This window comes from Cheilinus undulatus, linkage group 1 (assembly GCF_018320785.1).
Source record: "Cheilinus undulatus linkage group 1, ASM1832078v1, whole genome shotgun sequence".
NCBI classification, from domain to species: domain Eukaryota; kingdom Metazoa; phylum Chordata; class Actinopteri; order Labriformes; family Labridae; genus Cheilinus; species Cheilinus undulatus.
In genome coordinates this window covers 24139063-24164824 of record NC_054865.1, presented here as the reverse complement: position 1 = coordinate 24164824, position 25762 = coordinate 24139063, and the positions used below count along the sequence as shown (strand labels likewise).

The following is a 25762-nucleotide window of genomic DNA, read 5'->3' as shown; positions in this document are numbered from 1 at the left end:
TGTGTCATCCTGGGGTCTCTGCTGTCTTCACCATCTCCAGATTACATCAGGCTATTCAATCTGTAAATGACTTCCACCACAAAGCACACCCAACACGCACTTTGGGAAATGAGCTACCTAACTCAACATGACCCTGCCCGTATGTGGTTGTGTGTGTGGCTGAGAATGTGCATGTGTGTGTGTCCTGTGTCACCTGGCAGTGTCACTTGTTAAATGAATATCAAGGTTGCATGAGAAATAATTATTCTTGGCGTTCATTCATTATACTCTCGTCAACACTGACCACTTAATCACCCTAACCCATAATTCTGAAGAAGCTTTGAACTGATCAGTTATTTTACATGACAGTTTTTGTGTAAGAGCACACACACAGTTCATCAACAAAGGTGTGTGCATGCACAGCTTTAGTGTGCATCTGCACAAGTTACTAATGAATTTAGGCAAACCCCAGTTACAGATGAGCTTCCATAAAGATGTATTGTGCAAGTTTTTATTCTGAATAATTTATGCGTGTGTGCACTTGTTTGTTTTTAAGTGTGTGTGTATGTGTTCATTACCATTTGTGTGTGTGCCAGTTACCTTCATCTCCACGCTGAAATGCTGACAGACTGAACTGTTTCCAAATCAGATGCAGTGCTCAACGACTGCAAGCTTTTGTTTTTGCATGCAGCAATTCCATTACCAGCCGTTTTCATTATTTTAGCATGGTGTTTGTGCTTGTGCGTGCATTTGTGTGTGCTTGTGTGTGCCCTGTTTTAAATTTGATGAAAGAAATCTTCCACTCAAGTCAAAGTCAGGTTATCTTTTCTCACACACATACACACCATGACCTTACTTACACTGTACAACTACATAAACATGTCACAATGTATGGACACATGGATGCTGCCTGCATGTTCCCCCTGGCAGTAGTAAACCACACACCTGTGCATTTAATCATATACATAATACTAAAATTAGCGCCTTTTTTCACACCAACAAAACACAGAAACAGAATCCAAACAAGTCAACATCATAAGACATCAAGAACCCAACATCATTAGGTACTTTATTAGGACACATCCCCTGGCATCATAGGTGCCATAAGAACCATAGGAGCCCAGGTAACACATTAACCATGCTACATATGTTAAGACCCTTTTATTACTGATGTAGCTATGTGTTTGCATGAGTGCATAAGTAAAGCTCTGCACATGAACACACATATTGCCATGACTTCCTTTAATTACATCTAAAAGTTTCTGCTGAATGCATCATGTAGAAAGAGTTCACAACACCAGCAGAGCTATGTAAAGATTTCTCTGGAATAATGACAGGAACATTTTAAAGGATTAAATATACTACATTTAATTTTCTGTGAACCTCTTCTTTTATCTGAATGTTTTTTCATGTAAACAGCAAGAGCTTAAACCAGATCAATTATATTTCAGGTCACATGGTCTCCTCCTCTCATTCCCAATGGAGAAATCCATGGCTACGAGATCCGCCTGCCAGAACCTCGAATCTTCCATGAAATTACTGATTCTCCTGAGCTCAGCGTCACAGTAACAGACCTCATTCCCTACACAAACTACAGCATCACTGTGCTGGCCTGTTCCAAGGGTGGCGGTAATGTTGGAGGATGTACAGAAAGCTTACCCTCTCTAGCAACTACATTACCCACAAGCCCTGAAGGCCTGAAACCTCTGTCTGTGGTCACAATCAGTGAGTCTTTCCTGGCACTTTCCTGGCAACCACCGAGCAGGCCAAATGGACCTAATATAAGGTAATTCAGTTGAGGTATATAGGTAGGTATATAGCAATGAGTCAATGAATCAAAAAGTCAATTTTTTGAGCATCTAAACATGTGCTGTTTTGGCAGTGTGCTATTAATTCCATGGTCTAAAACATACCATGTATTTGTATGCATTTAAATTAACTAAATAGAAAAAAATTACTTGTTGTTTATGGTCTCTTTTGCTTCATGTTGATGCATCAGTATTTATTTCAGTCAGTTTCATAATTACTTAAAAGCCCCTCATGGTTTTGTTTACAGTAAATTGGAAGTTTATTAGCACTGAGACTCTGATAAGCAACAATATATAATCACTGATGAATACTCCTTGTTTTCTGTTATTATATTATTATTATCTTTGCTTATAAACGATTGTTCCACAACAGCAACAAAAGCTCTGATTACAACTTATTTACAATGATTTAGTATGTAATAAATACAAAGCTGATGTCTGGAGTAAGATACTGATGCTTCAGAACAGCAGTCCCTGGTATCTAGCCCACTTCATACCAAAGATTTGCAATGAGATGAGTTGAAACTCCATCTGCTTTCAACAGGCCATGCTGCAACATTTTGATAACCTATCAGGCCATGCCATTGCAGTGGGATAGTGTATTTCCGTAGCATCGACTCTTGCAGTCACGTGATTTTAAGTGTTATTTTTCAGTTGCTGTGGAAAAAATGTGTCTCTTCTAGAAGAACAGGACAGCACATTGACTGTTTTTTTCCTGTGTCTTTATTTTCATTATAATGTGTAACACTGGGCTGTTTGATTCCTGCGTGAGGATGATTATTCCCCATAGTCATCTCCACTGTAACTTGGCAGCAAAATTTCATAGTACAAGATACAAAAGGCTTTTCTAGCTCAGTCTTGTAATAACTTAAATCTCGCAAAGCAGATGGTTACACCCGTTTCCATGTTTCTCACTGGTGAATCCATCTTGCAAAGCTCCCATCTGAACTGTTTGGGACTGGTTAGAAAGTGAAGGACCAATCAGTAACGAGGTGCAGTACTTTCAGGCGCGGCAGAGTCGTGACATAACATAAACAAGCAGCAGCAAGAAGCTGGCCGATCATGGCGACTATAGACATGTCAGTACATGACTTTTTTTGTTTTTGAAAAGAAAACAACTCACTGCTGTTCTTTGTTCTTCTTTTAACAAAGAAATGTCGTCACGTTCTGATAAAACTGGCGCTTTAGCAGCATCCATGCTAATGTCTTCCACCATAATTGCACCGGCCTCTTGTTGCTGCTTGCTTACATCACAGCTCGACACGTGCTGAAAGCACTGCCCCTCGTCACTGATTGGTCCTGTCACTTTCTAACCAGCACCAAAACGGTTCAGACGGGAGCTTTGCAAGATGGATTCGCCAGTGAGAAACAAGGAAACAGGCGTATCCATCTGCTTTGCAAGGTTAGGCCAAGACATGCAGCAGCACATTTCAACATTTTAGAAGTCATCGGTTTAGAATATCTATAACCTATTGTATCTTCCACCACTATACCTTCAATCTATTTTTAAAAAGATTAAAAGAAACCAGCCAAGACCCAAATCTTCTGAAACAGATATCAAGACACATGTCATACCTGAAACTTAGCAACAAGCGGTTTTGTGACTGGGTTGCTGAGCAAAGACTGTAGTTGCAATGTAAAAAAAACGACAGTCCAGCATAAAACTGTTTTTTATTTCTACATGAGTTTACATGTTTCACAATATGTGTTTTGTATTACTGAATCCAAAGTGCTTTTTGATCCGTTTCTCTAGTTTGATTGACTTAATGGATGTATGACTGATACCAAAAAGCACCAAAGCAAACAGTCTGCTTTATAGTCTGAGCATTCAGGGATTTAAAACTGTGAAAGGGTCAGAAGTAAGAGGAAGAGAGATTGTAATCATTTAAAGTACAACATAATAGATTTTAAAAATCAAATAGAGCTTATAAAGAGCTAATATGTATGGACTAAACTCTGTAACCTTCATAAAATAACCCGATTTGAGCAAGTTCTGTGTTTTAATTCATTATAGAGCAGAACTGAAAAAAACCTGCAGCTTAGACTGAAGTCCACAGCATGTAGTTATTTTGAGACACATTCTGGAGATGTTTAATTGTTACGTAAAAACTGAAGGAAACTGAGACAGGAACACGTTAACAAGCTGCTAACATGAGTGTCCTGGTAATGAGCTAAGTGTTGTGCATTTTTAATCAGTGTTTTCTCAGTCCTAATGCACATTCTGGTCCGTTTTGTTCTGTCCTGTTCTTCTTTGTCGGAGATTAGGCCTAAAATAAAGGTCCATTTTCCTGGCAGGCGATTAAAATGCATGAGCCCATCTCTCTGTTCTGCTCCGCTCAGCTCTGTGTGTTTGTCTAAGTGGGTTGGTTAAAAGGCGGCATTAAGCCCTTCTCTTCTGATTACAGCAGAAATTAGCATCACTGTGGGGAGAGGAAAACACAAACCCTGCAGAAAAAAACACAACAGAGGGAGGGGCGTAGGGAGGGAGGGGTGAGATACAGTGAACAGGAAAAGAATAGAGCTGATGAAAAACAGCAGAAGAGGAGGAAATGAGCGATAAGGAGACGAGTCGGTTGAAAATTGTGTGTCTAAGTGTGTGTTTGTTTGTGCGTGTGCAGACATGGGGGTACTAACATGTTTGTCTGCATGCCCACACTGCTGCATTTGTGAACATGTGTTGTGGCTTAATGCATTCCTAAGCATCCAACCAAGTGTGTGATTTTTCTTTTATTCAAATTTCCCTTCAGATACAAGTTGCTCAGACGTAAAACCCACCAGCCCCTGGCCATTGCCACGGTCCCCACGGTAACAGCCATGTCCCCTCCCCCTTCAGAAGATCTCCATCGCTGGCTCCATGTTTACTCCGGCACCAAATTGTTCTACCAAGATAAAGGCCTAAGCAGGTGAGATTACTGAAATGAGCTCTAGAGCAAACGCCGGCACCGCGGCAAACCGTGTGTGCAGAGCCGATCGGCGAGCTGCTGCTGATGCCGATCTTTTAATACCGCTCAAAGATACATTAAGCAAATATCCCAAAGAATTAAATTGTTTTTCACACAGCGTCCCCTAATCTCAGTTTGGCACTTGGTGGAAGCAAATTTTTTTTTTCTCCTCTATGCTTGCTAAACGGCTCTGGATGTACTCTTTCTGGGTTTATGTCTCCACTGTGCTTTATTTAAGTAGTGAACTGGCAAACTTTTTAACCGTGTCAGCTAACTTGACTTTGCATCATTCGTGTAAGATGTCCTGGAAAATTCCCTATAAATTCAACATATTAGCAGCTTTTACAAAGTTGAAGATTGTCACAAAGTTAAAATCCCCTTATCTTACTTTAGATAAGTCCTTAATTCTGCCAGTGAGAGACTGATTTACTGCTAATGTTTATGTTTAGGTTTTCAATAATCTTTAAAGGAAAATCTTTTTTAAAGATTATTAGCTTTTACTAACATGGAAAGCAAATCTCAGCATTTATTGCAACTAACAACATTTCCTCTTTACAGATTCACACGTTACCAGTACCAGTTAATGGTCCTTAATGACGTGGGCCACTCCTCAGGAGAGATTGTTACCGCAGTGACTATGGCAGGGATTCCCCTCCACCCTCCGTCTCTGTCTGCCCATGCCATCAATCACACAGCTGTAGAGGTCAACTGGACACAGCCCTGTAAGATTACCCTCTTTGTTTAACACATATACTGTACTTCAGCACACACAGCCAGCCTAGTGAAGGTCTTTTATTTCTGTTTGTTTGATGTAGATTGATCTCTGACTCTGCCAGAAAACAAAAGTTAAATTTTGCTAACATTTCCTTTTTCATAAATCTGTGCTATTGGCCACCATTTACATGTCAGTGGATTTTAGCATATTCTGAAGCAATAAAATCTGTCAAAAAGTTAGTGACCATAACCATGAAGTGTTAAAGTATTAGAAAAAACGTTCTTGCAAAGTAGTAATTTTGTAGATAAAAGGTTTTGGGCCAATGCCAGCAATTTATTACAACTCTGAACAGAAAACTCAACATGTATTGAAACATATATAAATGCTAGTTCATGTGTGAAACAGGCTAATTTTACAGAATACTACACATGGCAAAGCTAAGTGTTGTCTTTTAGCATAGGGCAAAGGCTCACTCACTCGCCAACTTCTGCCCTTCACTTAACTACAACTACAACTAACCCAAAATTACATGTTGGCAAATAATTTTCAACATCCTAGCTCTGTTTTGAACATAAACATACCTAAAACTTGGATATGTAGCCATTAGAGCAATTTAGCATGGCTTCCTCACCAGGATATTCACTAGGATGTCAGTGGGGAAAATGCTGCAAATCCCTGAATCCCACAAAGCAGTTGATACCAGACAATATGTTTTAGACCTCTTAGTAAAAGTAGATCACAGTACATCAAAACATATGTTATATGGACAAAAGTATTTGGCCACCTGACCATTACACCAACAGGGACTGTAATGACATTGTACTCAAATGCATGTACTTTAGTATGGAGCTATAGGGGCCTCCATTATTCTTGGAAGGCTTTCCGCAAGGTTTTGGAGTGTTTCTTTGGGAATTTGTGCCCATTCATTCTGTAGAGCATTTATGAGGACTGACACTGATGTTGGGCGAGAAGGCTTGGCTCGCAGTTTCCCTTCCAATTCATCCCAAAGGTGCTCGATAGGGTTGAGGTCGGGGCTCAGGGCGAGCCAGTCAAGTTCCTCCATACCAAACTCATCAAACCATGTCTTAATAGTCCTTGATAGAACAGAAAAGGGCCTTCCCCAAACTACTGCCATACAATTGGAAGAACAGCATTGTCAAAAATGTCTTGGTATGCTGAAGCATTAAGATATCCCTTCGCTGGAGTTAAGGGGCCTAGCCCACACCCTGATAAGACCCCATACCATTACCCCTCCTCCACCAAACTTCGCATTTGGCACAATGCAGTCAGGCAAGTAACAATATCCCGACATGTCACCGCCAAACAAAGAAGCATGATTCAGCACTCCACAGACCACACTGGCATTGGACTTGGTGATGTGAGGCTTGCGTGCAGCTGTGCCTTAGGAGTTGTTGATGCTGCTTTGTGAATTTCTGGTCTTCTGCTTTGTGTCTGAGTTGCTGTTGTTCCAAAATGTTTCCACTTTGTAATAATATCAGTTAAAATTGACTGTAGAATATCCAGCTGGGATGAAATTTCATGAGTTGTCTTATTGCAAAGGTGGCATCCATCAGAGCACCACACTTGGATTCACTGAGCTCTGCAGAATGACACATTTTGTATCACGAATGTTTGCAAATGTAGAGTGCATGGCTAGGAGCTTGTTTTATACACCTGTGGCAAAGGGTCTGATAATGCCTGAAATTAATAATTAATTTAATTTTCAGGCAAAGAAGTTTCAAAAGCTCACAGAGAAATGGCAGCAGACATGGATTAAAAGTCTTCCTCTATAGCCGGCACACATGGTGTCAGACGATGCCCACATATGGTCCATTTCCATAAAGCAGTCCAGTTACGTTACAGTTTGATGCACTTTTGCATAACAAACCTTGATCTTGTTTGTGTTTCCATAGCAGATGTTTGCCCAACCTCATTTGTTGTGCTGAGAACTCTGTCTCTTTTTAGGGATCATGATCATTTGGAAATGTTCTGATGACTGTAGCCTGCAGGTCCACATGGAGTTTTAACATATTAACTTTCCTAAATTCTCACTGATTTCTAAACAGTGTTCTTCACTGTCTGCCCCCCATCTGAAATTCCACAAGATTAAATTGATTTTTTCTACTCACTCTTCTCTCTCTCTCTTAATATATTTTTCAGCATTGCAGACGCTACAGGGAGAGGTTGAATCTTACTTTCTGGCCATAGAGTCTGCCCAGTCAAGCCAAGTCATGGTGTTGCCCCCTGAGATCCTGTCCACAGTGATAACTGACCTCTGGCCCAGTACCATGTATCTGATGTCATTGCAGGTGTTCAATGGAGCGCATAACACAACTAAAGCAACAGTCAATGTCACCACAGAGGATGGAGGTATGCATATGTTTTTCCAATGTTGGTCAACAGTTTGTCAGAAATTATGCTTAAATGTTCATGATCTTATTGTGCACACCTGGATGCAAACACAAGGGTGTAATGTACAACAGGTAAAGTGTGTTTCTCTGCTACTGTTGTACATCACAGGAGATGTTAAACACATCATGTAGCAAGGCATGAAATCAATACCAAGTGTGTGTGAGGCAGATTTAAAGTGGTGTAAAATGCTCGTTGGCACCAGACAGTGACAAACACAAACTTGCAGCTAAACACAAACACACAAGCCCCTTTGCTGTTTTAAAGTTGTATGCAGAATATATAAACCACACTTTACTAAAGAGATAGATAAACTGTTTTGAAACACTACAGGTTAGTTATTCTGTCTTTCTGGGGTTTTTTTATATTCATTTGAGAAAAATCAATTATGAATTAATGTTATTACAGTACTTTGAAGCTTTTAAAGAGACTCGTCTGCTCTGTTAGCGTGGGTTTTCATGGATAAATGAACACCTTGGAGAAAGTATAAAGAAAAGTATACAATCATTCTTAGTTGAAGGCAGGTCAACTTTTGTTTTCTTTATCATGATTTGTGATGGCCCTTGCATTGGAATCATGAGTTTTTTCTTCATTTCCTCTCAGACCATCAGATCTCTCTGTGTTTGAGGGTTACCTTTCAATTCACTCCATGTTCTCATATGTCTGGCAGCTCACTCTGTCTGTTGTCTTCATGTTTCTTTTCTTTTCTCATTTCTTCTGAGTATTTCCCCCTCTCTTTACCCCTTCAGTTCTTTCAGTATAATCATATGTCAGGGGCCTCTCTCTTTCTCTCTAATCTGAGCCGTATAATAAAAAGTGCATTAAAAACATTAGAAAATCATTAGGTGCTAAAGGCAAAGCACGGCTCGTTTAACTGAGAGGGCTCCGGAGGTAATTTCATTATTTTACAGCCATAAGAGCGCACACACAGGCACATACACAGACATACAGACATGCACTAATACACGCATACACACACACCAAAGCCAACTATATTTTAACTAATGCAGCTCAACCCCACCAACAATCCTAACATGGCCTGCTGTCTATAGGGCAATGCTAACATCAGGGCTAATTGGCAAGAAAAATGTGTGTGTGTGGGTGTGTATGAGCGGAAGCGGCTCAGTGTGCAGTATTGCGTTGATAATAACATCCTGCAGTAAATGAAATGTAGAGTAGTAGGTTGGGTTTAGGTAAGTGCATCGGCAGCAAATGAATTGGGTTAACTTCTCTTAGCTGAGTGCATTTTCACTTAGAAAGAGTAGATGAAGCCTGTGTGATTACCTTTCTCATACACCATCTCTAATATTCATTGTGACTCTTTCTCACTTTTACTTTTAACTTGATCTCCATTTTTATTTTAAGAAAGTTATGTGTATTCTTTCATCCCATATTCTTTGCTGTAATCATCATTCTGTCTTTCCTTCAGTTTATGTTACTCATTTTCTTTACTTTTTTCAGCGAATGGTTGAGAACATCTATACAGCCATTATCTAACCGCCTACCTATTATGGGGCTTCAAGCAAATAGCTAATTTTTTTTCCTTTTTTGACCACAGGATGCTTCTTTTTGCTCCATAACAGCGTGCATTGTTTTTAAATATTTAGTTATGGAATGTGTATGCCTTTCAGACAGGGAATAGAATTTGATGTAGGGCAGAGAGAGTGAAGAATTGACATGTGGGAAAGAAGCCGCTGGTCTGACTTGGGCTTTGGCTACACACTTGGATGAATATACAGTGCCTATAAAAAGTGTTCACCCCCTTGGATATTTTACCCTTTTTATTGATTTTTTAAATCAATCACGGTCAAAAAAATTTGACGTCTGTTTTTCAAAACAATCCTTAATGTCAAAGATTTCTGTAAAGTCAATGTAAAACAAGTGACTAGATAAATATTCACCCCCCTTCAAGTCAGTATTTAGTAGAAGCACCTTTGGCTGCAATCACAGCACTGAGTCTGTGTGGATAGGTCTGAATCCAACTTGCACATCTGGACTCTGCAATTTTGCTCCATTCTACTTTGCAAAACTGCTCAATCAGGTTGTACAGGGATCAGGCTTGAACAGCTCTTTTCAAGACCAGCCTCAAATTCTCTATTGGATTGAGGTCTGGGCTTTGACTTGGCCCCTCCAGAACATTTACCTTGTTGTCTTTAAACCATTTCTGTGTAGATTTCACTGTATGCTTCAGGTCATTTTCTTACTGGAAAATAAATCTTATCCTAAGCCATAGTTCTTTCGCTGAATAATAATATTGTTCTTAAGGACTTTCCTATATTTTGCTGCGTCCATTTTTTCCTTTTACCTTCATGAGCCTTCCAGGGCTGGCTGCTGAAGCATCCCCACAGCATGATGCTGCTACCATTATGCTTCACAGTGGGGATAATGTGATTGTGGTGATGTGCAGTTTGGTGTCCTCCAAACATAGCATCTTGTCTGAGGGCCAAAAAGCCCCATTTTGATCAGACCAAAGAACTTTCTTCCACTTGACCATGGAGTCCCCCACATGCCTTTTGGTGGACTCCAGTCAAGATTTGATCTGCGTTTCATCAACATTACATTTCTCTCATAAAGCTTTGACTGGTGAAGAACATGGGCAACAGTTGTTGTATGAAGAATCTCAGCTGCTGAAGCTTGTAACTCCTTCAGAGTAGTCATAGGTGTCTTGCTGGCCACTCCTCCTTACATGGTCACTCAGATTGTGAGGATAGCTTGATCTAGACAGAGTTACTCGTGTCATATTCCTGCAGTTTCTTGATGATGGATTTAACTGAACTCCAGGGGATGTTCAGTGCCTTTGATTTTTTTTTATATCCATCCCCTGTACTTGATGAAAGATTTACTTGTTGGAGTGAACTAAGGGCATTGAGAGAATGAGGTAAATTTAATAGAAAATATAGAAAAAATATCGCAACAAAAAACAACAGGCAAAGTCTGTTTCAAAGAAAGATTTTCTGTTCCCTGTAAGACAGAGAAACAGTGTGGGCGTAAACTGATCACACAGACTCAGTCCTTTATTTTGAGTGAAAATGCACTCAGCTAAGAGAAGTTAACCCAGGTCATTTGCTGCAAATGCACTTATCTAAACCCAGCTCACTGCTCTACATTTCATTTACTGCTAGATAGCTTTATCAATGCTGTACTGCACACAGGGACACACAGGTTTCTGTCTCTGCCTGAATGCATGAATACACACATGCTTTTTCTTCCTTGTTTCACATACTCACAATCTTTCCTTCCTGCTATGGACAGAATCTTACTCCGAAAAGCCCTCATGCATGTTATTTTATTTATGCACCTCTTGGAAGAGCAGTTGTCAGATATTTCCCAATATCTCCCTAAAATTTGTACTTAACAAAGTTTGTCAGAAAAAAAACCTATGTTTGATCCATGATGTCTTCTTAAACAGCAGTATTGTTTGTATTTCTGTTCTTTTTCTGAAGATTATTTATTGGGCTTTTTGAATTTATTGATTAGGATTAGGGATGCACTGAAAATTCATCCACTGAAAATTTTCGGTCGAAAATGGCCCAACAGTGCGTTTTCAGTTTTCGGCCGAAAGACTTTTATCACCGAAACAACAGCTGATTGATCCGGAGTATTTATAAGTCGTATGTCTGAGGTCAGAGGAGACTGTGTTGATAAATATTTCACTAGACTAAAGTCCCATTAGTTTAGAAACAGCTCCAGCTGTGCAAGTAGCGCATTTATGTTCACATAGACATGTCGGGCTGCCTGCTGCCTGTCTACCTCTCTACCAGGCGACATGAGGCAAAAACACAAGCATTGACTAGAGACAAATATGAGAAGAGGACAAATATCAGGCGGTGTTGGAGAAGAGGATGTTTTTGTTCCTCTGTCTGCCTTAAAAATCGGCACCACCACCATGTGCGCTTGTCGGAGCGAAACTTTGAAAAAATGTCCGCAGCAATGTCGCACTTCATTCATAAAAAGGTTCATGATTTATTTTTTGTGAATAAATGTTGATCTAAAACTTAGTTCATGATTTCAGTTTGAGAAGAGATCTTTATTATGATCCCAAAAAGGGGCACTAAGCTGTCTTTTTTTATAATTTGTTAATTATTTACAGGTTTTTCGTTCTTTCTAGCTCCATGTTTTTATTTCCAAATTGTTCCAGAGAGACCGCTGCAGCTGAGCAGTGTTTTGCACGCTTCTGGTTTTAAATGGTTTTATGCCTTTCCACTCACAGGTTTTACTACATTAATTTGAATTCCCACATTTAGTGATGAGAAGATGTGCCATGAATTAAGTCATGCATTTTTAACATTAAAATGTTTTTAAAAAAATCTAATATTTGTCATTTGAAAGTGTTTGTCAGTTACAAAGTTTGTTAAATCAGACAGCAGTCACAGCACTCTTTAATGTCTTTCTTTTTGGCCAAAAAGTTTTGCGCTGTTTAGGGGGTACTTGGCTGAAAAAATACTTCACAGGGGGTTCATGACTGAAAAAAGGTTGAGAACCACTGATATAATGTATACATGAGTGGGTTAAGTCAAGTTAAACATTTTATTTTGTATTTTGTTTTATTTTATATTGTGCATTGTTGGAATGTCAGTGCTTAATAAATATTTACATAATTTTGTATTTGATTTATTCTTTGAAGCATTAATATTAATGTATGCAGTTGCAATTGATTTTAGTGAGGTTAGTACACAGTCATAGTCATAAGTGCAGTGGTACTAATAATTGGCAGAATAATTTATTTCGGTGTTTCAGTTTTCGGCCTTGGTTTCCTGATTTTCGGTTTTCGGTTTCGGCCAAGAATTTTCATTTCGGTGCATCCCTAGTTAGGATAGCTGAAGAGAGACTGGAAATATAAGATGAGAAAGTGAGATGAGGCCAAACATCTCCAGGATCCAGACTGGAACTTGAAACCAATGCGTCGAGTACTCTAGCCTCTTTAAATCAGGGCCTGTTCAACCTACTGAACTAAACTGGCACACTGTACTTGTGATTTTATTTCAAAGAATCCCATGTCTTTGTAAGCTGAAAGCCTGTGCATGTTAATTAGTGGCAACGTCTATGTTCAAAAGGACAACTAAGCAGTTTGTCGATACTGATGTTTTTCATGACTTCTTTTGGTGTAACACCTCTACCTCGTCCTCATACTTGACAATAAAGACGAATCAGAGTTTGCCCAACAGTTGACTTCTTCTGCCCAGTAAAGCATCTTTTAGTATTTGATTCAGAAGTTAGTTGTATGAAATGCCAGCATTAAATGGATCTGACACACAGGACAATCTTGGCCACTGATGTCTCTTCATTATTTGTGGATGGCCAGTGTTTGTCAGCAGCTCTGATACTGGCCAATACTGAAGTGAATTGGATGCATCTGTACATCCTTACAGAAAAATGCTTCCCTGATGACCATTAAAGTGTGAGAGACTGCAGTGCCATGCTCTCACAAAGAAGTCACACAGGATCATAAAGAGAAGTTAAAAAAAATGTCAAGCGAGATGCCAAATCAAAACATTCAAACTAGGGTTGTGCAATATTTGATTTTTACTGATCGCTGATATGCTGATATTTGAAGATTTGTTTTAGCTGATACTGAAATCGATACTGATAATTAAATATGGATTTCAGACTTAAAACTTCAGTTGTTCGAACACACTTTAAGGTTTAAAGTTGAACAAAAAACAAACTTGAGTCCTCAAAACACAGTATAAAATTTAAAGAATAAGGATGAACAAAGTTAAAGACCTCAACTGATTTAGGTCTGTTGGTCCAGCCTAAAACTCAACAAACTTATTAGTATAAATTGCCAAAATTTACAGTCAATATGTTGATATTCACAGCCAAAATGTCTTTGGTAAATATTGGTAGAAAGTTTGAAATCTATCGAACCGATATGAGACCAATAATATTGTGCATCCTTTATTAGACATGGGACGTCATAGAAAATGCTGCAGTAGTTCTGAGAGAGATGTTATGCTTCTCAAAATTCATCTCAAATAGGCTGTTTAAGGACAGGAAGATTAGTGGTGTCAGTAGTGGATGATATATGGATCCTATTTATACACTACAAAAAGCTACATCTGATTATATCACCAGTTCTTTCATCAGAAACAATGTACACCCTGCTGTAATTGGGAAAGACTGTGCACCAGATAAAGTAAAATATCTCATTTTTCCTTCCTTTTTTTTATCTGAAGCTACATTCATTCTAAAAAGCTGACACTGCTACCAGTTTATTTATTTATTTATTTATTTATTTATTTATTTATTCATTTATTTATTTATTTATTTATTCATTTATTCATTTATTCATTCATTCATTCATTTATTTATTCATTCATTCACTTTTAATATTGGGGTTTTGTGTTATAGTTGCCAGCTCTGCTTGAGCATTTTACAAATGAATTTGCTTTAAATTGTGGTTTCAAATCCCACGACCACTCCCATATTGTAAAGCGTCATACTTAAATAGCTGCTGTCAAGGTAATCTAAATGTAATGTGACGCAGAGAGCACTGGTTTTACAACACAACTCATTCGTGTTTGTTTGAAAATGACCATTTTCTTTAGGTTATACAACCTGTTTTATTTTTTTTTTTTCCTTAATCAGTTAAATAGTGTTGGGTCTCTTTTCTCTCATTTTTTATCCTTAGAGCCAGACGGGATGTTGGCCCCAGAAGTGGTTCCTGTTAACAGCAGCACAGTCCGAGTGCTGTGGTCCCCTCCTCTACAGCCGAATGGAGCAGTCACTGGTTACTACATCTACGTTAATGGCCATCTACAGGACAGTGTAGATAACAGCTCAGGGTCTTACCTTCTGGGGGACCTGCTGCCTTTCACTGTCTACAACGTACAGGTATGCACTCAAACAAAAGTACACATACAGTACACGGCCACACATAGAAAAAAACAAATATTTTTTTTCTTTCTTATTGTTTGTGTGTTTCACAGGTGGAGGTGTGTACTGTATATGCATGTGTACGGAGTAATGTCACACAGACAACAACTGTGGAGGATCTACCAGTCGACCTGGCTATGCCTAAAGCACAAGTGTTCAGTCCTCGGTAAAACAGAGATGTTTACTGTACTTTTTTATTTTACTGAATGTTATTGCCTCTAATGGTTAAAGACTGCAACCTAAACTTTTCTTATTCTTTTACATAGACATTTTATGGTGTATTTATACCTTTTTAACAGCCTCACAAGTAAATTAGCTATGAGGCTAAATTAATGTTTTATTTACAGTCAGTTAATTTTAATGACAGTCAAACTACTTGCTCCCAATTTTGAGTAAACTCCTACAAATCTCTAATTTACCAGAGGGAAGCGATCATTTTTGGTTGATTTTCTTACCAGGAAACTGTGGACATTGTAACTCTGTGTGTTACTACACAGGTCTTTTCTTGCCAACGGTGTCAGAGATAAAAAAGAGGAAAATCAATAGTGAGAAGTGTGTAAAGATACACACACCCTGACACTGTGACTCAACTTTGTCAGGCATTTATCATTCATGAATGCATGTGTGTCAGACAAAGTTTTTGTGTGTCTCTCTACAGTGTGAAATGAGTGTGAAGGAGCTCACACACCCATGTCCTCTCCCCCCTTCTTTATCTGTCCTTGCTCCCCCTCTCACTCTCACCATCAGGGCGGTGAGGTTGGATTGGTCTCGTCCGGGCAGACCCAATGGGATCATGCTGGGCTATGAGGTCTTAAGACGGACTTTGAGGTCATGCGCTGTCATGTCCTCTGCTGGTGAAGAGTCAGGAGGTGCAGGTGGTGTAAGGTTCAGATGTTCCTACCTGCAGTGTCCTGCCACCTATGGTGTATGTGGGACATCCTGCTTCCACCCTGAGAGCCAGGTGATTATTTTCTGCTGATTTTGATTTCTTCTGCCCAGGTAGGGAAACAAATAATCCTATATGGCATCAAAAGGCAAAAACAATACAGTTTTGGTCATTCTAGGGGCAGGACAGTATTTTTAGTAATGTGTTAAGTCAAAAGTATTACCTTGAACCACGCACAACTCTGTGTGCACTGTGTAAATGGGCTTTGTTGTAGGTATACTGGTATATACTGTTTTTTAAAATTTTTTGTTCTTTCTGTTCTGCTATGTTCAGTTTTTCATCTTTCTCTGCTTTAATCCTCTTCCCACTTTTCACCTGAAAACAAGAGCCTCTTTTTCTTTTGTCATGAGTAATCATTAATACCATAACAATTCAACAAATGTGTTATGTAGAATGAGATACAGGTTCAGGATTCTTTATTTTGGCTGCTCATTTCTCATAAATGGAGAATACATTGCTGCTGTGTACTCCCTCAGGATTCAGACGTCAGACTCATATATATGGAGACGAATCATGACAAATAAGCATTCTAACTTTTCCTCTTTCAACTCACAGTACCAGGGAGATGGATGTCATCTTCTCAGTGATTATTTCCTCGAAACAGATTAACTTGTCATCTGCATTCACTCCATCCTTGTGTCATTGAATGAATGCCAAGTTGGCACAGTGAAACCACCACACATACATTTGGCCCCGCAGCACCCAACATTAACACATATACTCACAGACAGGCATGAGACCTTTCTATAATCTAAGTGGAAAAAATGCCAGTTTAAAACAAATTCCAAAAACACTTCTACTGCATTTCACACAGTAGTTTTCAATACAAGGGACAAATGCAGAGTCTCCTTCAATCTTAGATCATATACTTTTAGGATGATTCATAAGTTTGTTGTTCATTACATTCAAGTGACAACCCCTGGTGTTAAAAAATAAAGCAAATGCTTTAGCGCAAAAAACTGCAGGTCCTCTATTGTCCACATGAGTCTTGCTCCAAGACTGAAAGTCTTGTTAAACCCATGCTAAATTTTAGATTTTGACTGCAGAAATAAACATATTTACAGCCAGGTGCACATCGTAGGGGACACGGTGTTTTTTATAACTTACCCATTCTTATTAGGTGCCGGTGTAGCTCAGTGGGTGGAGCAGGTGCCCATGAACAGAGGCCATGGTCCTCAACTGGTTGCAGGATCAATTTCCGGTTTTGGCAATGGATGGGGCATGTCTTTCCCCACTTGCTAGTGATTCTATCTAAATTAAGCAAAAAAGGCCAAAAAATTATCTTTTTGTTTAATTATTTTATTATTTACATCGGTATATAATTGTGGACTAATTGAAAGTTAGGTTGAGATAGCATTTCCAATATGCTGCTATATAAATGAAAACTTGAAAGCCATTTGCTGTTCTCAGGGACCTTCTTCTTAATGTCAAAGTTCTCTGTTTTCGTTTTTGTTTGTCTGTGTTTTTTTTCATTGGTGCTGTCAAATAACACTTTGATTTTGATTAATGAATTAAGAAAAAAACATTGTAATATATTATAATTTCCAGATTGTTCACATCACACAGTTGTTCATAGCAACTTTGCAATCTGAATGAAAACATGCTGAAAATTCCCTTGGCTTCAACATTTATTATTTTATTCACTTCAGAAATCAACTCAAATCACATGAATTAATAAGTTGATAATGTGCCTTGTTCTCTCCTCCACCTGTGCCTGTCTGCCTCTCGCTAAATACTGACACATTAAAGCCTGCATACACACACAAAGATATGATATCCAAAGTTTAAATACCAGTTCATCTATTGACGGGCTCACTCACAGAATTGTCTGGGCCCCTAAAAAATGCAGAGAATGGACTCTGCCCAGTTTTGATTTGTTGATGATGTCAATGCATATGTGTTGGATCAGTAGCAATGGTGCTATCGTCCTGGTGAAAAAATACTTTTTTTAGAGTTGAAAAGAATGTCCTGCTATTATGGAGTTCTGATTATTTATTTGTGCCACTATTTAGCCCCTTGTCATCACTGTTTCCGCCTATTTTGCCACATTTTCCTCATATTGAACCCATTTTTGCCACTTTGCAAATTTTTACTACTTTTAACCCTTTTTACTTCCTTAACCACCCATATCTGCCACTTTTGACCAGTTTTACCAACCATTTTTGCCAATTTTAGCCAAATTTTATGGCACCTTTTGCAACTTTTAGCCAACTTTAAAATTATTTTAGCCACTTTATCCACTTCTAAACAACTTTTGCTACCTTTTTTACAGCTTTTCACCATATGTTCTGTCATTTTTTTGCCACTTTTATCCCTTCTCAACCAATATTTGCTGCTTTATCCCTTTTGTGCCTCTTTTAACCAATTTTACCACTCTTTTAACCATATTTCACCACTTATTTCCACCAATTTTTGGAACTTATAACACATTTCAGCCATTGTAACTGCTTTTCACCATTTTTACAACCCATTTTTTTTTCCTACTTTAAGCTAGTCTATGCCACTTTTAACCACTGTTGCCAATTTAAACCCATTTCAGCCAATTTTCACCTTAATTCTGCAATAACAAACATTTTTTTCCCTTAAAGTTATTCATTTCCTTCAATGTTATTCTCTGGTATCCTGGCATTTGTGCACAACATGGCTAAGCTATGAAGTCTGACATTAGTTTCCCCAATGTTTAATGTGCCCACCCACAATGGTAACAATACCAGAATAGGTAATTCTCTTTCAAGAAAATAGGTTAAATATTGAAAATGCTATACTGTACTACAATATAAATAAATGAAATTCACTTTTTTGTTGCTTTGATAAGAGTGGTTGAATGATTTTGCTGACCTCCATGGGCCTCCAGTTTAGCTGAGCCCCAGAAAGCTCTCTTCTTCATGCCCCCCGCCCCCCCCCATGGGTGGCCATCTCTATTAATGTGCAATTTTTCCCATTTACTTAACTCTACCTCTGTCACAGTCTCTTTTCAGTTATCTGTTTTGTCATCAACAACAATCCTTGTTAGTGAATGCAGCTCAGATGGTATAAAATTGATTCTTAGAATTTAATAAAGGGAAAATTTTGAGACTTTAAACACATTCTGGTTATGAGGAGGGAATGAGGCAAAGATAGAGGGCATGGCAAGAAGCTGCATTCAGTCAACAGAGGAGTAGAGTGTGTGTTGTGTTGGTGGGTGGGTGGGGAGACTGAAACAACATCACCAGATTGAAGTAGTTTGTGAATTTACCCTTGATAAGCTGAAGAAAGTGTTAAAATTAAACTCTGGAAGCTTGGGTTGATCATCTAGAAACATGACAAAACATCGGCTTGTTATGTTTCTAATGTCTTCGCATAGCAAGTAATCAATCTAAAAGCCTTTAATTATGATTATTACTTTGTATCGTTCTAGTTTTCATGTTTTTTATTATGTGTACATTTCAACCAGGTCTGCTGCAATGGAAATCTGTACAACAAGTTACCCCATCATCACTGCTGTGAAGGCCGTTACCTGAGTTTGAGTAATTCCTCTAATCCAGTATGTTGTGATGGCAAACTGGTCCCAGCCCTCTCTGACCATCAGTGCTGTGGAGGATACTACATCCATGTAGAAACTAGTGAGAGTCAAACCGTTTCACACTTACATGGGATTAGCTCTTTTCTGCTTGATTGCTCCTTCCATGTTGTTCAAGTGTTTCCTTCATCTGTCCTTGTCTTCACAGATGAAAACTGCTGTCCTGACCACTCACAGGGCCGGGTCTCAGTGGGGCCCGGTGACAGCTGCTGTGGGGGGGTTCCTTACTCCATGAGGGGTGGCCAGCTCTGCTGCGGTGGGAGCCTTCATGACGGCTACAAGGTCCAATGCTGTGGAGGCCGGATTGTAGATGAGACACAGGTGTGTTGCGGTGATGCCGGGAAGGGGGAAGTGCATTCATATCGCCCAGGTGAGTCAAGGAAGCAATACAAAAACAAACTGTTGTTGGAATACTATCTTGTTTAAACAGAATAATCTAATTTAGTTAAATCTTTTGACCAAAAGGTACACTAGGTTAAGTTTTTAAATGTAAAAGTGTTTTGTCTTTAGCAGCCTTTATTGTAGAATGTAATCAACAAAAAGTCCCTCCCTGATCTAGAAAACTACTGGCCTTGTCCCAGTTTTGTCTCAGCTAACATCTTATTGTTTAAAACCTAAAACGGGAAATTTTAGAGTAATAGTAGAAGAAAGTGAACTAAAGAGTGTTGAGGTAGACACATGGTGCAGGAACGTGGGGTCGTTTCCCCTTCTTCCTCTCCCGCAGTGTCCCAAAGCACCCAGATACCATGGCACAGATGGGACTGTGTGTGTGTATGTGTGCAGTGAATGTATGTGTGTGTCATTAGACATCTTTGTCATGGCAGATGATGATGAAACACACTCGGGATGGCACCGTTGAGGGCACTGCCAAGCACACAGCAGGACAAATACACACTCATTCTCTCTCCTACACACCAACACACGTAGACTAACACTTTCATACATATAGACATATCACATTCAGCCACGCAAACACACACAAACAGAGTCAACAGGGTGTCCTCAGCAGGGTTTGCTTAGTGTCGAGTGCCAGAGAAAGACACGTGGACTCTATTCATCACACATAAACAATGGCCCCATATGGACAGGTCTATAGTACTTCATTAGTCTATCTGCAAACACAAATGCACAATGGCAGACACAAGATCACAGCATCCCCACAAAAATGTGAATGCTGACAAAGGTTCTGACAAAGTAAATAAACCATGAAACTTTATTTATATCAGGGCTGTCAAGATTAATCACAAAATTTGTGCACAATTTTTTTAATCCTGATAAATCACACTTTGGTTAATCCATGTCAGCATCTCCCTGCAGTCACACTGGTGTAAAATAAGTCCACCACTGCTCCTTAATCTCACATTTAACTTTAAAAGTAATCTACACCTTGTATTTACAAACATTTACCTTATTACTGTTTCCATATTTCCTTTTAACCCATAACAGGTTCTTTTTTCTGTGTTAAAGTTTACTGTAAACTCTCTGAAGTACCTATAATAGGTAGTCTGTAGAAAGTAGTGCTAGGTTATGAATAATTAAAGAAATTTACAGTGTTATATCTAGGTAATCTGACAATGAATAATGTTCAATGTGAGGACAAATAATTGGCTAAAATTTTACTGGCTGCAGCTAAGAAAGCAGTTATGAGGAAACGGTGCAAAGCGGATCCCCCCTTCTCTGGGACTCTGGATGAAAAATCATAGATGAGGTCTATGAAATGGAGAGACATTCACATTCTGATGATTCAACAATCAGAATTTACAAAGAAATGGGATAATGGACTTCTTATAAAACTCATCAAATCCCCTAATAGGGACAAAGATGTTTATGGTTGTATCAAAACTGCTGTATGTATCCCACTCACTTGTGCTTTGCATATTGTTTTTACTATGCTGTTTAATTGTTCATTTCAAAGATGAAATAAAGTTTAAAAAACATGTCCTGTATACAATCAGAGTCAATTATCATTAGTTTAAGTAGAAAAATAAAAAGATGACACAAAAACAGTTTTTAATGCAAAATAGTGGATTTTAAAAATCTGATATAGAGGATGTGATTTATTGAAATTAACTACAGAATTTTTTAGATGAAATGTGATTTAATATTGTGATCTTTTGAAAGCACTAATTTATGTTTCATATGACTTTTTATTGGCTGTTGAAGTTATTATTCCACTTTGCAGGATCCCAAAAATCACATTTTCTTTCTATTGCTTTTTTCCAGGGCTGTCAAGATTAATCGCATTGATCTCAACTGACTATGATCCACAATTAGTGCACTCATTTTTTTACTCAGGATTAACTGCATGCCTTATGCCTCTTCAGCACACTTTGGTTAACCAACGTCTATGTCTCTCTGCAGCTACAGTGATGTAAATAAGTCCACCACTGCACCTTAATGTCTCATTTCACTTTAAAAACTCAGACAACTCAGTGGACAAATCAAAAGTTATCTGTACCTTTTGTTCTCAAACATTTAACCTTTTAATGTCCTCTTATAGCCTTTTAAATCTATGACGAGCACTTTTTTGGTAGTTAAGTAAATTTCATGATTTTAAATCTACCCATAAGAGCTGTATCCAAACAGGAAGTAATTTACCCCTACTTTAAAGACCTTGTAAAGTGAAAATAGATCTTTATTTAGGTTTGCTGTATGACAGGTCACTGTGTTATGAACCCCAAGGCCAAATTTCAGTCAGATAAAACATCTCTAGTTTTTTTAAAATTAAGCTTAAAAACCATGAAAAATGAGGCAGTAAAATCTGCTCCAGGTGTGGGCATGTCTGTTGAATGAGCTCAAGCCACGCCCACTACAGAGAAATATGATCCTCTTAGACTAAAAAAATGCTGAAATCTGAATTGAGGAAAGCACTCATGCCATTAGCCTGCCCCCTGACCTTTTGTTGACCCTAGAAGAAGAGACAAAGTCAGTTTTCTGGCTCAGATCTCTGTTATGAAACTTTAAATGATCCATAGACCACTGTGGGTGATAGATTTGCCTACAATGAGCAAAAAAACAGCTTTTAACTGACTGTTAACTTTCAATAAAGGCAGTGACATCAGCTAACAACAGACTGTACTGAGATGAACTGCTCCATGATTTTATATTGATATTGTAGTGTTACAGGGGTGGGGTCACTCCCTACTGTGGGCTCGTGACATCATGAGCCCACATATTGGCCCCGCCCACATGAAACCAAGCCAGGAAAGAGGTGAAAAAATTCTAAAAAAAAAGGTCTAAATCCAGGATTCAGTCACATGTAGAGCTCAGTGTTTTCACATGTTTACAGCAACCATATTCCAACATATCTAGTGTGTTAAGATACACATTTTGGATTTCACTTTACAGGGTCTTTAAGACAGCAGAAAAATCCTATATGACACAAAAGAAGTTTTAAAATTAGATAAAAAGGGTGTGATTAATCACGATTAACTACAAAACTCTTGAGTTTAATCATGATTAAAAAAAGAAATCTTTTGACAGTCCTGCTTTTTCCATAAATCTGTTGATAAAACTTCTTTTGAAAGAGTTCATTTATTCTGTACTGTCACATCGACACTTCTCTTCTCCCTCTATCTCTCTGAGCAGGCTATATGATGGTCATCCTTCATTTGAGGTGGCCTCCCATGGAGTGCATATGCTCCTCACTTCCATTTCCTCTCCATCTCTTTTATTTATTAAACATCTTCTTTGCTCCTTTGTTATCGTCTTTGTTCATTCTCTTCAACTTGTTTCCCCACCTCCTCTTCTGGCTTCTTGCTCCTCCTCTTTCCACACCACTTTTTCTCCTTCCCCCTTCCTTTCTTTATGTGCCCCAGTCCGATCCACTCATCAGTCATTAGCTTTAGCTTCCCCATTGAGAACATATGGTATGATGGATCATAGGGCTAGCGGCACTAGCAAGGCTAAGGGCCATTTGCCGTGTGCACGGCGCTGTCGGGGTGCCCTAAGGCCGGCTATGCAACCTCGACCCCACACGTCTGTTTCCAGACACTCACACTCAAATGCTCAACATGCACACAGAAGCACCTATTATAGGGATAGTCTACTTAACCTTGGCACTGTTGACTCTCAACGCTGCCTCTCACCATGTCTAGGGTTTTGTATTTTTAACGACATATGAGAGACAGATATGTGGAAAGAAAAAATAGAAAGAAAGTAAGCAAGATAAAGCAACAGAACCTTTACTTTTAAGTTAATATAACTAAAAATTCTAATATGAATACAAACATTTGAACAAAATTTAACAAAGAAATCTAAATAAGTAAAAGAAACAAGAGACTACAAACAAACTACAGTTTAGTGTGAGTAATATACTTTTGAGTGAAAATTAAAGAGTAAGAAAAACTGTAAGAAAAAGAAAGAATTCTGAAATATTGAATATGAATCAGATAAAGGACATTGTGAGAAAGCCAGAGAAAAAAGAAAAATTAGGTTAAAAAAACAGGAGAGAACAGAGGAGTGGTGAAGAGCTAGATGGAGCAGATTAAAGGAGGAGTGAAGGGTATCCCATTGTGCCCAGCTGATAGACTAGGTTAGGCTGATGTGATTATGGGGTCCCTGAAGTGCGATCTATCACACATTACCGTCCACACTGTCAACAACCATACACACACACTGCAGGGGAACAGCAATGCCAGGAGACAGCCGTCTGGCAACAGACACACGTACAGGCTTGTGTGCACATGTAGATACACACACACACACACACCCACACACACACACACACAGATCCAACCTACTAACACAACACAATAAAAGACAACCACACAAATAAACGTGCATCTACACACAAAAGACCACATGCCCATGAAGAAATACCCAACACACAGGATTATGAGCACTCACATGTTCAAGAATGGACTATCTTAGCCAGGAAACCTTTTTAAATCAGCTGAAATAGCATCAGGGTGAGAAGCAACACGACTCAAGCTGAATGAGCCACTGAAGGCCTTTGCACACCAATGTGATGCAATAAAATGGCATTAAATTGTGAATAGTTATAGAGGAAAATTTTGAAGTGTCTTTCTGTTCAGATTTTTACTACACTGTCTCTTTTTTAGTGAAGTTTTTTACTTTAATTTTGTTTTTTTCCTCCAGGATGGTGCGTAACAGCCAGTCAGTGCCTTTTTATTCCACTGTGGCATGATCAGTGCTATTCACTCTCTCACGATGCTTTGACTGCATGGAAGGGCCAACTTTTCCTTCTTATCAGAGCTTAGCAAAACAAGTTTTTACAATTTTCCAAGTTTGTAGTGTAAGTTGGTACAAACCCAACACTTAGGGCCTGTGTCCATATAGTTGGCTTTTTTTGGTGCTGGCAGTGCTGATTTCTAATTCAAAACAAATGTAGTACAGCATTCTGTGCTCAGAGTGCTCAGCACCATGGGCTGAAAAAAGGCCTTCAGTATCAGCTGTTTTTGTCCCCGCGTTTGAAGCACTCTCATTTGAAAACCATTCATTACCTTCAGGATTCCTTTACATTGTCTGTGTGATATTTCCTTGAAATACAGGAATACGAAGCACACAGAGCTATTTTAAAACAGCATTACAGTCAGATTCTATCAAGGAAACCAGTATTCATATTTTGTCAAGAAGTAACATTAATTGCTGGTGAGATGCTCCTGAGCGCTGCCAGCACCACAAAAGACGGCGCTGGACATGTAGCTTTACTCGTCTCTGAGTGTAACCAAAGAGTACCATTATTTCATCAGTAGTCTAAAATAAGTACATTTTTTGTTTTACAGCAGTCTACTACAAATGTTTATCTTCCACTTTTTGTACAGAGCTTTAAAAAAACTCAAAGCTGTATAGAGTAAGATTTGTGTTGTCTGACTCACACTACCTCTACTGGTAGTACTAAGAAGGACACCCAGTTCATTTACATGCTCAGTTAAGTTGAGCTTTAGTTATAGCTTGAATTACTACTGTCCTTGTCTAAGCGTACAAGTTCCCAAATACCTGGGGGTAATTGATTTACTATTGAAAGTATGTTCAACTTCACTGCAGTTGGTGTTAACATGCCCCCTTTCAGCTAGCTGAACTTTAGTAAGTTAAGCTATTATGTCACATTTAGAACAATCAACAATCCTAACATTCCTCTTTAGGATAGCTCCTTTCAGCTGACACTACGTAGATTGTCTCCTCATCTGTCCAAATATGTGTGGTTCTCTTGCTATTCATTGCCACATTAATACCTGGGTCTTTTTTTCTCACAGGTACATCTAACACAACTTTCATTTGCATAAGGAACTTTTTGTGAAGGCCAAAAAGGCGTCAAAATCAAAGATGAACATTGGCCCAACTCTACATTAATGTTGGAATGACAGGTTGATTGTATAATTCTTGGACCAAGCTCCAATGACGTGAACCATTGACTATCTGTGTGAGGCTGCAGTAAGGTGAAAATATGGGTATCATACAGCCATAATCTGCACAGCTTTCTACTTCAGCCAAATTATTGCTATTCTCTTTACTATTCAATTTAAAATATATTTTCTGCAAGCTAAAAATTGTAAGTATTGTTTA

At 38.7% G+C, this 25762-nt stretch overlaps 1 protein-coding gene across 1 annotated transcript in view; it reads left to right on the top strand.

The window, feature by feature from the left end:
* The window catches only part of ush2a (Usher syndrome 2A (autosomal recessive, mild)), a 300866-nt gene that overhangs the window by 169352 nt on the left and 105752 nt on the right, over positions 1 to 25762 (top strand). The window contains exons 53-61 of the mRNA XM_041790781.1: positions 1431 to 1765; positions 4535 to 4690; positions 5288 to 5451; positions 7605 to 7814; positions 14485 to 14687; positions 14783 to 14895; positions 15477 to 15690; positions 19109 to 19277; positions 19383 to 19604. Coding sequence (XP_041646715.1) covers positions 1431 to 1765; positions 4535 to 4690; positions 5288 to 5451; positions 7605 to 7814; positions 14485 to 14687; positions 14783 to 14895; positions 15477 to 15690; positions 19109 to 19277; positions 19383 to 19604 — 1786 coding nt within the window. The remainder of the gene's footprint in view (positions 1 to 1430; positions 1766 to 4534; positions 4691 to 5287; positions 5452 to 7604; positions 7815 to 14484; positions 14688 to 14782; positions 14896 to 15476; positions 15691 to 19108; positions 19278 to 19382; positions 19605 to 25762) is intronic.